Raw genomic sequence first — 13,613 nt, 5'->3', positions numbered from 1 at the left:
TGACTGATATTAATTTAAAAGCAGTTTAAAAGTGTTATAAATCATCAGTGAAACCCTCCGGTGTAAAGTAAAATGTGTGTGTGTATGTAAATCAGCATTGGAGTCTACGTAAAGAGCCAATCATGAGTTATAATTCCTCATCTGACATTTAATGTTCTTTGTGTCTAATCTGACACAAGCCCCCAAACTTTCTCCAGTCGCTGTCTTGCTAACTCCCTGTTATTATATCAAAGTGCGCCCGTGATCTCCTTCTCTCTTTTTCTTTATTTTTTTTATTTTTTATAATTTAGCCCTCATCTTCCTTTTCCCCCCTCAGTAAAACGGCGGATTATAAACAGATTAAGGGAGTGCCTTTTTCTTTATCCCCGGCTAAGCCTGCACAGCACGCAGCTCAAAGGTAATGAAGCACTCTGTGATCCGTGCCCGGATGAATCTAAAGATTCCCAGAGCACTACTGTAAGGCTGTCTGACGGAAATTGGATTTTTTTTTTTTAAATAAACCCCCCCATCCCCCCTTACATGCACCTCGGCCCCCCCTTCAAACCTGGCCTGTCAAAGGGGGCTCAAGAACCTGTTGGTTCAACTTTTAACTGAAACGTATTGGAGAAAACTTTGAATGTTTCTAATTAAATTTTGTGTTACTCATTGAATTTTCTGATGGCGTAAAACTGTAGATAAAAGCATATGCGTGCCTCACATGGGCGGTTTAGCGCTAGGCAAACACAAGCAGTTTTGAAACAAATTCCAAGTGCCCTCCAAACATGTCATAAAGAATGATCAATAAAGTTTTTTTCAATTCTAAGTAATGAACGTTTTAATCTTAATTGACGCGCTTCAAAACATGATATTTTCTTCTAAAACCGTTGCCTGAGATTAAAGGGTTAAAGGGAAATTACCAGTTTACTCTTTGCTTAGCTCAAAAAATTTGCTCATTTGACGCTACCAACTGAGAAACTAACTAGCATAAAATTGCTGTAATAGCCATGCTAATTTGCATTAGCCCCTCCAACAATGTTTACCATTATAAGTTAGCTTCAAGATAGCAGATTTACGTTAGTCTAATCATAGCAGCGGTGATGTAGAAAGTAGACGTCGAGATGTACAACATATTTCCTTGATACTTCACTATTTGACGAGGCTTTGGCGCCATCTTGTGGTGTCTTTGGGTGTTTCAGGACAAGCACAAAATCTGTGAATAAGTTCTTCAGAAAATAGTTGGGGTTATGTTACAGAAAAAAAAATCCCTGAATAAGTAAATAGTTGTAAATATGCGGTGGATCATGCAGTGTTAGCTAGCTGCTTTGGTTAGCTTAAAATGTTTGAACTGACATATGGACTGTACCAGCTACATTCATTCTGCCTCATTTTTACTGTTTCGTATTATCCCCGTTGCTTCTCCAGATCAAACGTGAGCATCGCACTATCAATATCTGATTGATGGGAAGTACTGAGTGACGGTGTGCAGGCTGCGAACCCGCCGCCGCCGCCTCCTCCCTCAGATAGCGCAAATCCCACCCACACGCATTCTATCAGCGATGGCCAGCGGAGTGTCGATGTGCGTCTGAGATATCGAGGTGATTAAATTCATCATCTTGTCTACGCGTTGTTCTACTTAAGCCAACTGAGACATAGGGTCTCGTCAGACCACGGAGAACAAAGCATGGTTTTAGCTGCTGGGACTGGACCGATAGGAGAAGTTGATAGTCTGTGGAAAGGAGATTTTCTGACAACTGTCTTTAAATGGGACCGTTCCGGATTGTTCACATGTTCATAACACTAACAGGTGGTGGTGGTTAACAAACGACCAAACCAGATTTCTGTCGTAGTACCAAGACTGACCTGTGAGAGGCAGTATGGTGACGTAGCCCAGCTAGACTGTTGGAAGAAGTTTGACTAGTAGTAGAAGAAGAAGTAGAGGAAGCTGCTGGCCTAACTGTTAGCTTATCTGCTATTTACTTTCTGGTGGAAAACTCTTCTCCCTCTCATTTTTATTGTGTTTCATGACTTGTAAAACACATTAAACTCAATTAGATATCGTTCCATTTCTACGAGTTTAATATTTATGATTGTTGACCATGACCATTTTTCGAGCAGATCGGACAGTGAAAATCGCTCACCTATAATACCTTTTGTGGACTGCATTTGAAGAAGCCTTCAATTTAAGGCAGCATGTAACGCTATAAACCAAGCTTCCCCAATCACGGTCCTCGAGGGCCTACAGATGTTTCCGTCCTCCAACACACCTGATTCTAAAGATCAGGATTGTTATCAGGCTTCTGCAGAGCTCGCTGAGGAGCTGATTATAAACCTGCAGGACTCCAGCCCTGGAGGACCAGGATCGGGGAAGCCTGCTCTAAACTGTAAACACATCAGCTTGGAGAAAGTTGGTGCAGCGTCAGATTCAATTTTTGGACAAAAGGCATGGGGACGTATTTGTTGCAGGACCATAAAGATACAGCTAACAAGTCGTCAAGGGTACAAAATCTGATCATTTGAGGGCACCACCCCAGGGACACGCCTGGTTAGAGTTAAGGAAACATCTTGTTCGGGTCATCCTGGATCCAAGACGGAGCAGGAAGAGGAAATGAACAGAGGTCTCCATTTTGGTGTTGTGTGACAAACAGTGGCCCCAAGGCATGTCTCCACTACACAATTGTGTCTCCAACTTGAAGGCTCGCTGTGTGGGCCGATGCCAACATACACACTTGAATACTTTTTGACATCAATTGGTTCCCTAACGTCACAATTTTACCTTTTTTGCCAGCGATAGTTTCAACACCCACGCTTTTCCTAGTGGAAGAGTCAACAAGACCCTTTTTTTTTTGTCTCACCTGTGTTGGCTCTGGGTGATTCAACACCCACACTTTTATCAGAAAAAGGGCTTTAACGTCCACACTTTGTACTCACAGGAGATGTGGATGCTTGTACACCCACATTTTTACCATTGAAAGGCTTCATCACCCCCCGACCCCCTTTCCCCCAGTCACTGGGAAGTTTCAACACCCACTCTCATCCCAAGGGGAAGGTTTCAGTACCCACACTTTTCCCACTAAATAGCTTCAATCAACACCCACAGTTTTTGTCATATTCGCAGGGATGTGGGTGTTTTCAACATCCACACTTTTTTTGTGTTTTTTTCCCCAATGCCTTCATTTTTCACTGTGGAAGGTTTCAACACCCGCATTTTGTGATGTTGATTCTGTGATATGGATGTTTTTTTTCACCCACACTTTTCCCTGTGAACGATTTTAACACCCACACTTTTCATCTCACCTGTCATGTAAGCTGGTTAAACCTTGAAGTGGGGAAAACAACTCTCACTTTTCCTCCCAAACACCCCCAATAAAATCTAAACAAACCCCCAAAGCTCATTTAAGTGAAGTCACGCGGGATTGTGCTGACGAGATGACGCCTCGAAGCGCACGTTGTCTTGATGAAGAGCTGGTCGAGGGGGGCGTGGCTTGCCCGCGCCTTTCCCAGACTGCGTGACACACACAAGACAGACACATGTGGACATGAGACAGCCCCCTAGGTGTCTCACTTTCTCGCCGTTTGGTCTGCAGCCTGACGTCAGCGCCGCGTTCATTCGCTCCAGCGAGACAAGGGAAGGAAGGAGTTTGGTGCGTGTTCGCGTTCACAGACAAGCAGAGCGAGAGCACCAGCGAGCGGGGCTTTACTATGCTCCACAAGCCCGCCGGCCCCCTCCGTTTGCCCGCGTACACTCCAGACGTGACTCCCTAACTTCAGGTGAGTGCCACGAGCCAACGACACTTCAGCAGCACTGTTTACTTTTGAATATCATTCTTAATTGTCGTCACTTGAAGCCCTTCCACGTACTTTGTTGCGCTGGCTCGGGTGCACCTTTCGCCGTGTCCTCGTTCAACCTTGTTGAGTTGTTGACAAGCATGGACGCCGCTTCTTCAGGTCCTGAAAGTTGACACTATTTCCAAATGCTTAACTTCACCTAAGAAGCATCAGAAACGGGCAGCAGCACACCTGGGGGAGTTTTTGGAGCCTGGAGGGCAGACGACACTTAAAGCGGGGTTACGTTTTGGCATGATTTATAAAAAAAAAAAAAAATGGCGCTTTTATTTTAGTCTGTCAGGACAGCAGGCTAGGTGCATGTTTTTGGATTTTTTTGGACAGCCGTCTGTAAACGTGATGTGAAATTGTTTGGCGTCATTTTCTCGGTGACCACCTGTGCGTCAATGAAGCGGACTTTTTTTTTTTTTTTTTACGAGTGCGAGTCGGAATATCGAATGCATGTTTATTTGTCACACTCACATGATCGCATCGATTTGTTTTGCAGTGCTGGAGGGGGCTTGCGTGTGTTTAAATGCAAAACGTGCTGTGTCTGCGCTGTCTAGACGCACGGCGCGCAGCTGTTTTTGCCATTATTAATAAGAAGGCGCGTGGAAAAGGGCACCATTAAGTGCGCACGCGAGCGAGGGAGCGCAACAAGCATTTACCGAGGGGTGGGTGCTGGTGGAGGTGGTCGTAAATTGGACGCTATTGGCAAAGCTGTAATAAAGATAATGTCGCCAATGACCTCCGTTGACTGACTGGGAGAGGGAGAAGCTGTCGTTTCGTCATCGCGTCTCTGTCTCCTCTTTGAAATCGATGTCATGCGTGCAAACTAGCCGGGTTTGTACAGTAGTACTATTTATTCAACGGTCGTTCGCGCAAACAAAAGCTGCACATATATTGGGATTCTCTGCACATAATGCAGTGCATGATGCTGCTCACATGATGCAATTAGTGAGGTTTTTAAGAATGGCTGCAGGGCTGTGCATCCCCCCCAATTCAAAATGCCTGACACTATATAGTTGTGATGGGTCAATTGTGCATGTCACTTACAACGAACTGTCTATTTGGAAGCTGCTCAACATGTTGCCCACATGACTTGCCGGCAGACTATTTGTGACATTTTTGGATGTTTTAGTGCCGCAGCATTGTCCTGCTTTTCCTCCCTCTTCCCAGCCATTTCTGGCAACCTACCCCCCCCCCCCCCCCACACACCGGTTTGTGATGGGAATGCTGAACGAGGTGGCCATTTAATTTCCAAAAAGGCCGCTTTGACGCTCTTTTGTGAGGCTGCCTCAATTCGCGCCTGTTTAACCGGTCAGCTAAACGAATGAAGACATGCAGGCTTCTTTCTCTCTCTCTCTCTCTCTTCGCATGACATATGTTGGCCTGATTGGTATGCAGGGCGAGCCAGGCAGACTGCTCACAAATTGTCTCTTTTCACAAATCTACAGTCGAAGCTCATGTTCCTTTTCTTGTCTCTTTAGCGTTCCTGCGGCGATGTTTGGATTGAAAAGACCACAAGGACTTCGTTCTTGTCATTCAAAAGTCTTTTTTCAAAGCGTTTCAAATAGTGCTGTCACTATCAAATATTTTTAGAATCGATTAATCGATCAATTATTCTATCGATTAATTGACTAATCAGAATCATTTAAATTTTGCAGTAAAGTGTATTACAAAAGTATTTCCCCCCCTGATTCCTCTTTATTAACCAGTGTTTGGTGTTTACTTCGTATTCATGTCGTGATTAATAAAAAGGGGGATTGATGTACTATGTTACAGGTTTGGTCACCGTTTTCCAAAATAAAAACAGATTTTTGCAAATGTCTCATTTTGATGAAACACAGAAGCGAATCATTCCTCTTTCATCAAAGACTACAGAAATCAGTGAGCAATTACTGTTGATCTGCTGAAATCAGTAGATTTGGACAATTTTAAGTAAAAAAATAGCTCCAAACTAGTACTCGATTAGTAAAATAGTTGTTGATTTAAGTTGATCATCGATTACTTGTTGACAACTCTAGTTTCAAACATCCGACAACAACCTCCCTTCTTTGTTGCAGGTTTCATCTGCTTTCCCACAGTAGCTAAAAGGCGAGCCTCATGAGTTGGCCTGGCCGATTTCCGCCGACGTCATGGATTTAACGAAGATGGGTGTGATCCAGCTGCAGAACCCCAACCACCCCACGGCGCTCCTGCACAAGGCCAACCAGATGCGCCTGGCGGGGACGCTGTGCGACGTGGTCATCATGGTGGACAGCCAGGAGTTCCACGCCCACCGGACTGTCTTGGCGTGCACCAGCAAAATGTTTGAGATCCTCTTCCACCGCAGCAGCCAGCATTACACCTTGGACTTCCTCTCGCCAAAGACCTTTCAACAAATTTTGGACTACGCTTACACTGCCACGCTCGCCGCCAAGGTGGAGGACCTGGACGACTTGCTGTACGCGGCCGAGATCCTGGAGATCGAGTATTTGGAGGAGCAGTGTCTCAAGATCCTGGAGACCATCCAGTCGTCGGATGAGAACGACACGGAGGTGGGCGTTAACGATGGCAGCACCGAGGAGGACGACGAGCGCAGAGGTCACAACGGAGTCAAGAGCTCCAAAAAGCATTCCATTGAGAGTCTCTACCTGTCAGGTGCAGAGCAACTCTCCGCCATGGCTGGCATGGTGGACCAAAGCCCCTCAGTCTCCACGTCCTTCGGCGTCTCCAACCTGAGCCCCACCAAAGCCGCGGTGGACAGCCTGATGAGCATCGGCCAGACCCTGTTCCAGCAAGGCTTCGCCGGCGAACACGGCAACGCCCAGCACCTCATGAGCGAGATCAAGACGGAAATGATGCAAGTGGACATGGGCGGCAACGGCCACGAAAACATGGAGTCCGGCGGCTCCAGCAACGGCGAGCGGAGCGGCGAGGACCGCAATCGAGACGGACCGGGCACGCCCACCAGGAGCAGCGTCATCACCAGCGCCCGCGAGCTGCATTACGTCCGCGACGACGGCATGGGCGACCCTCAAGCCGACGTCAGCCACATGGGTCTAGAAGCCATGGCCGGGATGGCGGAGAAACACCTGGCGTCCCTCTACTCTCTCCCGGTCAACCACAAAGGCGAAGCCATCATGTCCATGCCCGTCTCGATGGCTTCCGGCCTGCCCATGTCGCCGGCTTTGGCCATGTCGGTGGACTTCAGTGCCTACGGCGGACTGCTGCCTCAAAGCTTCATCCAGAGGGAGTTCTTCAGCAAGCTCGGCGAGCTGGCGGTGGGCATGAAACCCGATGGCAGGAACCAGCATGAGCGTTGCAACGTGTGCGGCGCCGAACTTCCGGATAATGAAGCTGTGGAGCAGCACAGGTAAGACCAGTTTCTGCTTCGGATTCTCTGCTGTTCTTAGTCTTTTACTCTGTTAATTTCCCGGAGGTTTGTTTTCTTTCTTGGCTGGATTTTTTTCTGCCCATGTCATGCTGATAAATAGTCTTCACAGCTGGATGATTGAGCGTTGTTGTATGTGACTAGCGAGTCTTGACTTAGCATGGGCTGCTTTCAGATTCTGACGACTTGATAACTGTGAGCAAAAATCACAATATTTAAAATTACAGCTCTAAAATTGACCTTCTTTGAAATATTTAGGTAGAGGTTGAGCACAATCTGTTTTATTTCTAAACAAAATATAGAATATTTCGAACATTAATAAACATGCACCAAGTTAAGTTAAAATGGATGAATACATATTAACAATTTTTTATTTTAATTCTTCTTAGTAAGTCCGAGACCTGTGGGCTACTCATGTGTCATTGGGACTGATGAGCACCCGCAGACACCAAGGTTTTTTTTTAACGGTATTTTATTATTATTTTCATTATTTGTTTTTTTTTTCTTTTTATTTATTTTTCTTTTTATTTATTTATACATCTAAATTATTATTAGTCTTATCTTAATTTTTTTTGGCGGGGTGGAGGGGCTGGTTTTATTACTGGTAACAGACAGTTTTCGTGGTAGACTTTTTAAAACCACGGTAAACCATCAAACCGGTAATCAGCCCATGCCTAGTCCTCACATGTTTTTGTTGCTGTAGAATTGTCAATTGTTTTTCCTGCCATAAACATCGTTGACATGCTTTTAAAAGCAACCCAAATCCCCACTTTTTTCCTTACAACAAAAGGAGTCGGTAATGATGGTCAGACCTTGGGATAAGGAGGTAGTTCCAGGACAGTGGAGCAGTGGTGAAGTATAGCATGATGCTGCTGTTTTCATTCATGGGCGTTGAAAAGGCCATCCAAGACCTTCTGAGCCATTTGGCATCATTTTATTTTATCTCCGATACATACACAAGGGTTTCGCTGTCTTCCCTTGAAGGTTGCCTTCAATGTTTATGCAAATCAATGGGAATGCACAGCGGTTAAAGTTCACTTGAGGATTTGAACCCTGTCACCTCTTGCAGGGCTCACCGAATGAATTTTTGAACCTCACAGCGTCGTTATTGTAGTGAGGAAGAATTCCTCCAAGTACAAGTTTTGTCGGAATGAAAGTCAGCGCAACTTTTCCTTCACTTGTACCCGTGGTGGCGTTTGGCGAGTTTTAAACCGCTTCCCAAACGCACCACAAATGGAGTCCAGCCGCGTTAAAGGACAGCGAGCGCCGCCTTGAGAAAAGCCTGCCGCGTGAAGCATTGCCTGTGTTTCAAGAGGAATTTCATCAATTCCAGCGAGCTGGGAAATCTCGTATCAAAGGAGATTTCCACACCGTTTCATGCATTGATCTCCAAGCTGGGCCCCGCAGCATACTAATGGGTTAATTTGGGCGGGAAGATACACCGACAAGGCGCCGTTAAGCGTCCTGAGTTTGACAGCCTCCTGAAGTGTCAAAATCAAACGTTGCATCAAGCACTTTGAAAAAAGTCCGGCAGCCGTCCGTCTGCGCCCGTTTCTATCACGGTGAACATAAGATGTTTTATTTCAGGGGAGCCGGAGTCGTGTTGCCTTTGACTAATTACGCATCATTTCCCCGCTGCCACTGTGTCAGGGTCACCGCCGCCTCGGCAACAAACACGGACGGCTGGCAGAGTTCACTTGGCGCAGGCGGGTCACGTCAAACATGAGTGGGATTGTTTCCAGATGTGCCACAGGTCACTGGTGTGAGGTGACTCCGTTTATTTACAAGTGTGTGTATGTTGAAATGAATGTGCCACAAAGCACCATTTCCTGTTGAGATTTAGTTGCCACTCACACGCTCTCTGCTTTATATCAATACAATGAAGAAAACGGCCATTTGTAACTTGAAATTTTGTCTACATGTGGTATATGTAGGCACAAGTTTCATTTTTGTTTGGGTGCAAATTAGGGATAAAAAATTTTTTGGAGGGGGGGGGAACAAAAACAACAAAATACATACGAGTATATGTGTATACATTTCCATCCCATCTTTCAAAACCCGACGACAAATTGACAGTGCACAAACGTTAATTATTTAGGTATTGGTTTGGTCCGTAATATGTAATTTTTAATTTTTTAATTTTTTTTATTTGATTCAAGACAAAATGTTTAGTATTTTTAGCATTCAGAATAGTCATTTAGAGCATTTGAAAGAAAAAAAGATGTCAATGATTCATTAGTTGTCAAAAATAATTATCGATAAATTTGAAAACAAATTAGTTGTTGATTAATCATTGCATCTCTAATTTAGTTAATGTTTTATTTTAAGAACACCAGTTGCAAATGTCCCCGTCTGATTACTGTCAAATTATTTTTTATATAATTTTAACAAAAATGACTGACAAGTAACAAATGTTATTAGTAATGGCAGCAAAGTACTGCATTGAAATTTCATCATCAAAAGTTGTTCACACTTAGTTAATTAAAACATAATGGTAGCCTTTGCTTTCACCTGAAATGGAAGTAGCTGTTTTCTGGCAGTAAATGGACAATGTACAAAATATTGCTTATTTAATAAAACATGTTTTCATTGGATGCTTAGCTATCGTACACCGTTTTAATAGCGCACATAAGCAAACATGGAGTTGAACATTCAAAGTGGAGAAGATACATAAAAAGTTTTCATCAGACAGCAGCAATATGAGTTTCCATAAAGCTGTACAATTTGTTGGTAATAAATTGTGACTGTGGAGCACTTGCTAGTTTTCGGTCATGAGTTGTTGGTGCAGCATTTCGGTACATCTCACACTGAGAAATGAATCAATAAACGAGTGTGAGCGATTTATTGGGGGAAATGAATGCAATGTTCTTTGCTATAAAAGAAAAAAACTGTATTGGTATTCCGAACAAGGCCCCCAGTGTGCAGGAAGTAGCTCGGTGTTTATCGCCCCTGCGACCGTCGTCCCGTCTCGCACAAATGAGCGACGCCACACCATAATGTTTGTCGCACAGGTGAGCATTTCCACAAAGCAATCAGCGCTTGAAATTCTCAGAATGCAGCCGGGCCACTTTGAGATGAGATGAGGATTTCCTTCTCCTCTCTATGTGTTTGCTTGTTTGCTCTCGCTATTCCTATTATTGCTTATTTGATTCAGCGGTGCTGGAAATAATCACGGCCGCATTAACGGCTGCACTCTCATGCTTTGCTGTTCATTACTTCTCCAGCGGCGGCGGCAACGGCGGCGGCACTCGCTCTTCCGTTTCCTGTCCTTCTGTGGAGGGCGCTCTAATAACCCGGGGCTGCAGGTGTTTAAACAGCAGGCTCAGGGCTCTTATCTATGCATATCAGAGTGAGGGGGGAGCGATAACCCCCCTGGCACCCCTCCTCGGTAAACCAAGCGTAGATTGAGTCCAGATAAAGGCGTGCAGTTTGCAGCAGGTGATGATGTTGTATGCACACGTAGCGCTTCAGTCTGAGGTGGAGCCAGCGGAAGGTGTTGGGTTGATTTTTCACACGTTGACTCTGTCCTGAGTGTCTTGGCAACTGCCAACCAGTCAACACTTCCTTGTTATTTAATTGCTAATGCTAGCTCAAATGTGCAAGTTTGAGTCTCAACGATTATGATGACTTGCTTGTACTGTACAGAATCAAGTTGTTGCATACTTTATTAGTCTATTAAGTGCATTGGTAAATAAGTAAATAGAGAAAACGGGTAAATATTGTTTGTACCACAGTAAAATGCACAGCAAAAAAACAAGGTCTAGATCAGAGGTTCTTTCTTAACACGTATTCGATCCAACCCCAGGGGTTTAGTGGCAGTCTCAGGGGTTCGGCGGTGGTTAAGACGCACACCTGACTTATATGATTTGTGATGACACACCGCACTTGCCCATCGTTGGCGGCAGGTGATCACGCTACATCGCTTGGCGCTCAGTAGTCGACTTGTGACCGTTGTGATGGTACGACATTTTTCTTTATTATTGTAATCCCTTCATACTCCATCCGTCCATGTCAAGTAAAAAAAGGAAGCTCTCAGAGCAGACGAATATTTGCTTTAATAATTCACATGTATAACAGAACTATAGCTGCTTTTCCACCAACAAGCCCAGGATCTTTGAGTTCTGGGTAAAGGGAGTTCTTGGTTGTAAAAGTTCTGCAGGGAATTTATAATTGTGTTTCCACAGCGTCTTAGTGTTCTTGGTAATTTATTCAAACGGGTTTGATGACGAATGAGTTTGAGCCCAGCTGATGTCAAAACAACACCCCAAATTTGACCAACCAATCAGCCTTGGGCAGTGCTGCCTGCCCCCTTTAAGTTCCTACCTGGCTCAGCAAGAACCTGCTGCTGAGATAGTACTCGGATGCCCCCTGGGGAATTTAATTACCCTGGAAATTGTTGTTGGTGGAAAAACACGCAAACTGAATTTGACCAAGGTAAATTAAAAAGTTCTGCAAAAGTTCCGGCGGTGGAAAAGCCCCTTATGGTGTTCCACAGGGTTCAATTCCGGGGCCACTGCTGTTTTCATTGTATTTGCTGCCCCTTGGTTCCATTCTAAGAATAGCAGCAGTGGATGTTATTCCATAAATCTAGACTTGAGTTGAGTGATTGGACTCAATGTCCAAACTGCATGATTTGCAATGCCAGATTGAGCAAGAGGTGTGGAATACAAGACCAAAACGCTTTCTGAATTGAAGGTGGAGAGAGCCAGATTTGATCTAAAGGCTACTCTCCCTGTTCATTTTGTTCACCAGTAAACCCTATACTTATGTTATGGATTTTCTTATTAGGAGCTGTGACCTTTTCACACAGGAATTGAGGACGAGGTTCATATCCAATCTCGATGTTTCAACAAAAGTCAACAAAAAATATATAAGGAGCTTTTCTGTGACATCGAATTGCAGCAAAGTTAGTCTCGGTCTAGAGTAACGTGCTCTGTCGGTAGCAGCAGACCTTAGTCTTCTTCCAATTTGCATTATTCACGAGTAATTGAGGATTAGGTCTAGAGTCAATCTTAGTATATTCACAAATAAGTCTGGGATCATCAGGATCCGCAAAGCACTTTAAAAGTTTGTTCCAAGGCCAATGCGTCATCCTTCCCAAAAGTTCTTAATCATTCATAAACACGATTTGTGATCTGCCCCGCTAATCCTAACCTGAGATCAGTCCGCCAACCCGTCCTTACCCATTACTAGCAGTTCAAAATCACACAATGTGTTGAGTCCAACACTCAAGAACCCAGACAAGAGGCAAGGCCCTTCATCCTCACACAGGTGCCTTCCTGCTCTCATCCAAGGCTGCTCCGTTTGTTTACAGCCCTGAGGAGCCGCCGTTTTGACCCACCGCGAAGCCATCGCCGCTACCAAGCCAACCTCTGGCTGCAACCCAATTATAGACCGACTTTAAAAGGCTCCGGTTGAACAGTAAAGATTTACACCGCCATCGCTCTGATCTCACACCTGTGCTCTGTCCTGACTGTCAGGAAAGGGAGATGTATCGATTAGAGATTTAGCACAAAGGGGAGGGGGCCTTGCATCTTGTCAAAGCAACGACACACAAAGCGCTCAAATGTCTTTGGTCCAGATCAAGGTTTTAGTTTTTCAGAGCGTGCTCCTGATGCTGATTCCTAGGGAGCGGCGATGCTCTTTTGGAAGCGGGTGGCTGAGGCAATGATCTAATCGGCAGGCTGATTAGATCACCTCCCTCCTGAGATAAGAGTGGAAGGAGGCGCTTGTGCAATAAAAGTTAGCAGCTTGACCCGATGCGACCAGCTGCCGCCGCCGCAGACATGGCCTTGGCTGTTGCGCTGTAGCAGGGGTTGTGGGGTGGGGGGCCTGCTGGGAAAGCAACACACTGAGGCCCCCATCTTTTGTCTCTGTGGGGGCCTTATGGTCTGTAGTGTCGGATAAGGATAACATAATGTACTGTGCCTCGTGAGTGTCCATCTTTGCTTTGTATAGTTCTGAACGGGAGCTCTAGCGTAGTACTAATTACAGCGTGTTATCAGGTGAGATGCAAATGTTTTATCAGCCTTAAATGTTCTGATGTCTATCTCTTACCCCAGAATCCGTGGCCGGTTTTGGCACCAGTAAAAGGGAGTTCACTGTGTGTATTTAGTTGTGTGTTCTTTTGCTTTTATTCAACTCCCACAAGACATCTGTATCAAGGTTTTCCATTTTAGAAAACAGCCGAAAGAATTACAGCCTCAAAGATGAATAGGTTTTACTTAACAGTTCATAGAACCTTGGACCTGCTCCGCTCTGGGTTCTAATCCCATCGATATCCCATTAGCATCCCCTCTCCAGGTCCTCGCCACATAAAAGGAAACGTGCCGGTTCCCCCCTCTCTGATTCTGTCACTCTGGCAGACCATAGAGAGGATCTCCACAATGAGTAAATGTGTAAGAGCCAGAGGGCTAAACCCAGTGTGCTCACAAAT

General features: G+C 45.0%; 1 protein-coding gene across 2 annotated transcripts in view; it reads left to right on the top strand.

Moving 5' to 3' along the window:
* The first annotated feature begins 3,538 nt into the window (after nucleotides 1-3,538).
* The window catches only part of zbtb16a (zinc finger and BTB domain containing 16a), a 125,774-nt gene continuing 115,699 nt past the window's right edge, over nucleotides 3,539-13,613 (top strand). Inside the window, exons 1-2 of one of the 2 annotated variants that reach the window (XM_086099094.1) lie at nucleotides 3,539-3,747; nucleotides 5,868-7,159. In XM_086099094.1, the coding sequence (XP_085955220.1) occupies nucleotides 5,940-7,159 (1,220 nt within the window). In that variant the 5' untranslated portion in view covers nucleotides 3,539-3,747; nucleotides 5,868-5,939. The remainder of the gene's footprint in view (nucleotides 3,748-5,867; nucleotides 7,160-13,613) is intronic. The other variant, XM_086099093.1, reaches the window with a different exon arrangement.

Source organism: Leptonotus elevatus, chromosome 16 (genome assembly GCF_054856555.1).
Source record: "Leptonotus elevatus isolate MCC_2025b chromosome 16, RoL_Lele_1.0, whole genome shotgun sequence".
NCBI classification, from domain to species: domain Eukaryota; kingdom Metazoa; phylum Chordata; class Actinopteri; order Syngnathiformes; family Syngnathidae; genus Leptonotus; species Leptonotus elevatus.
This window is presented reverse-complemented; position numbering and strand designations above follow the sequence as displayed.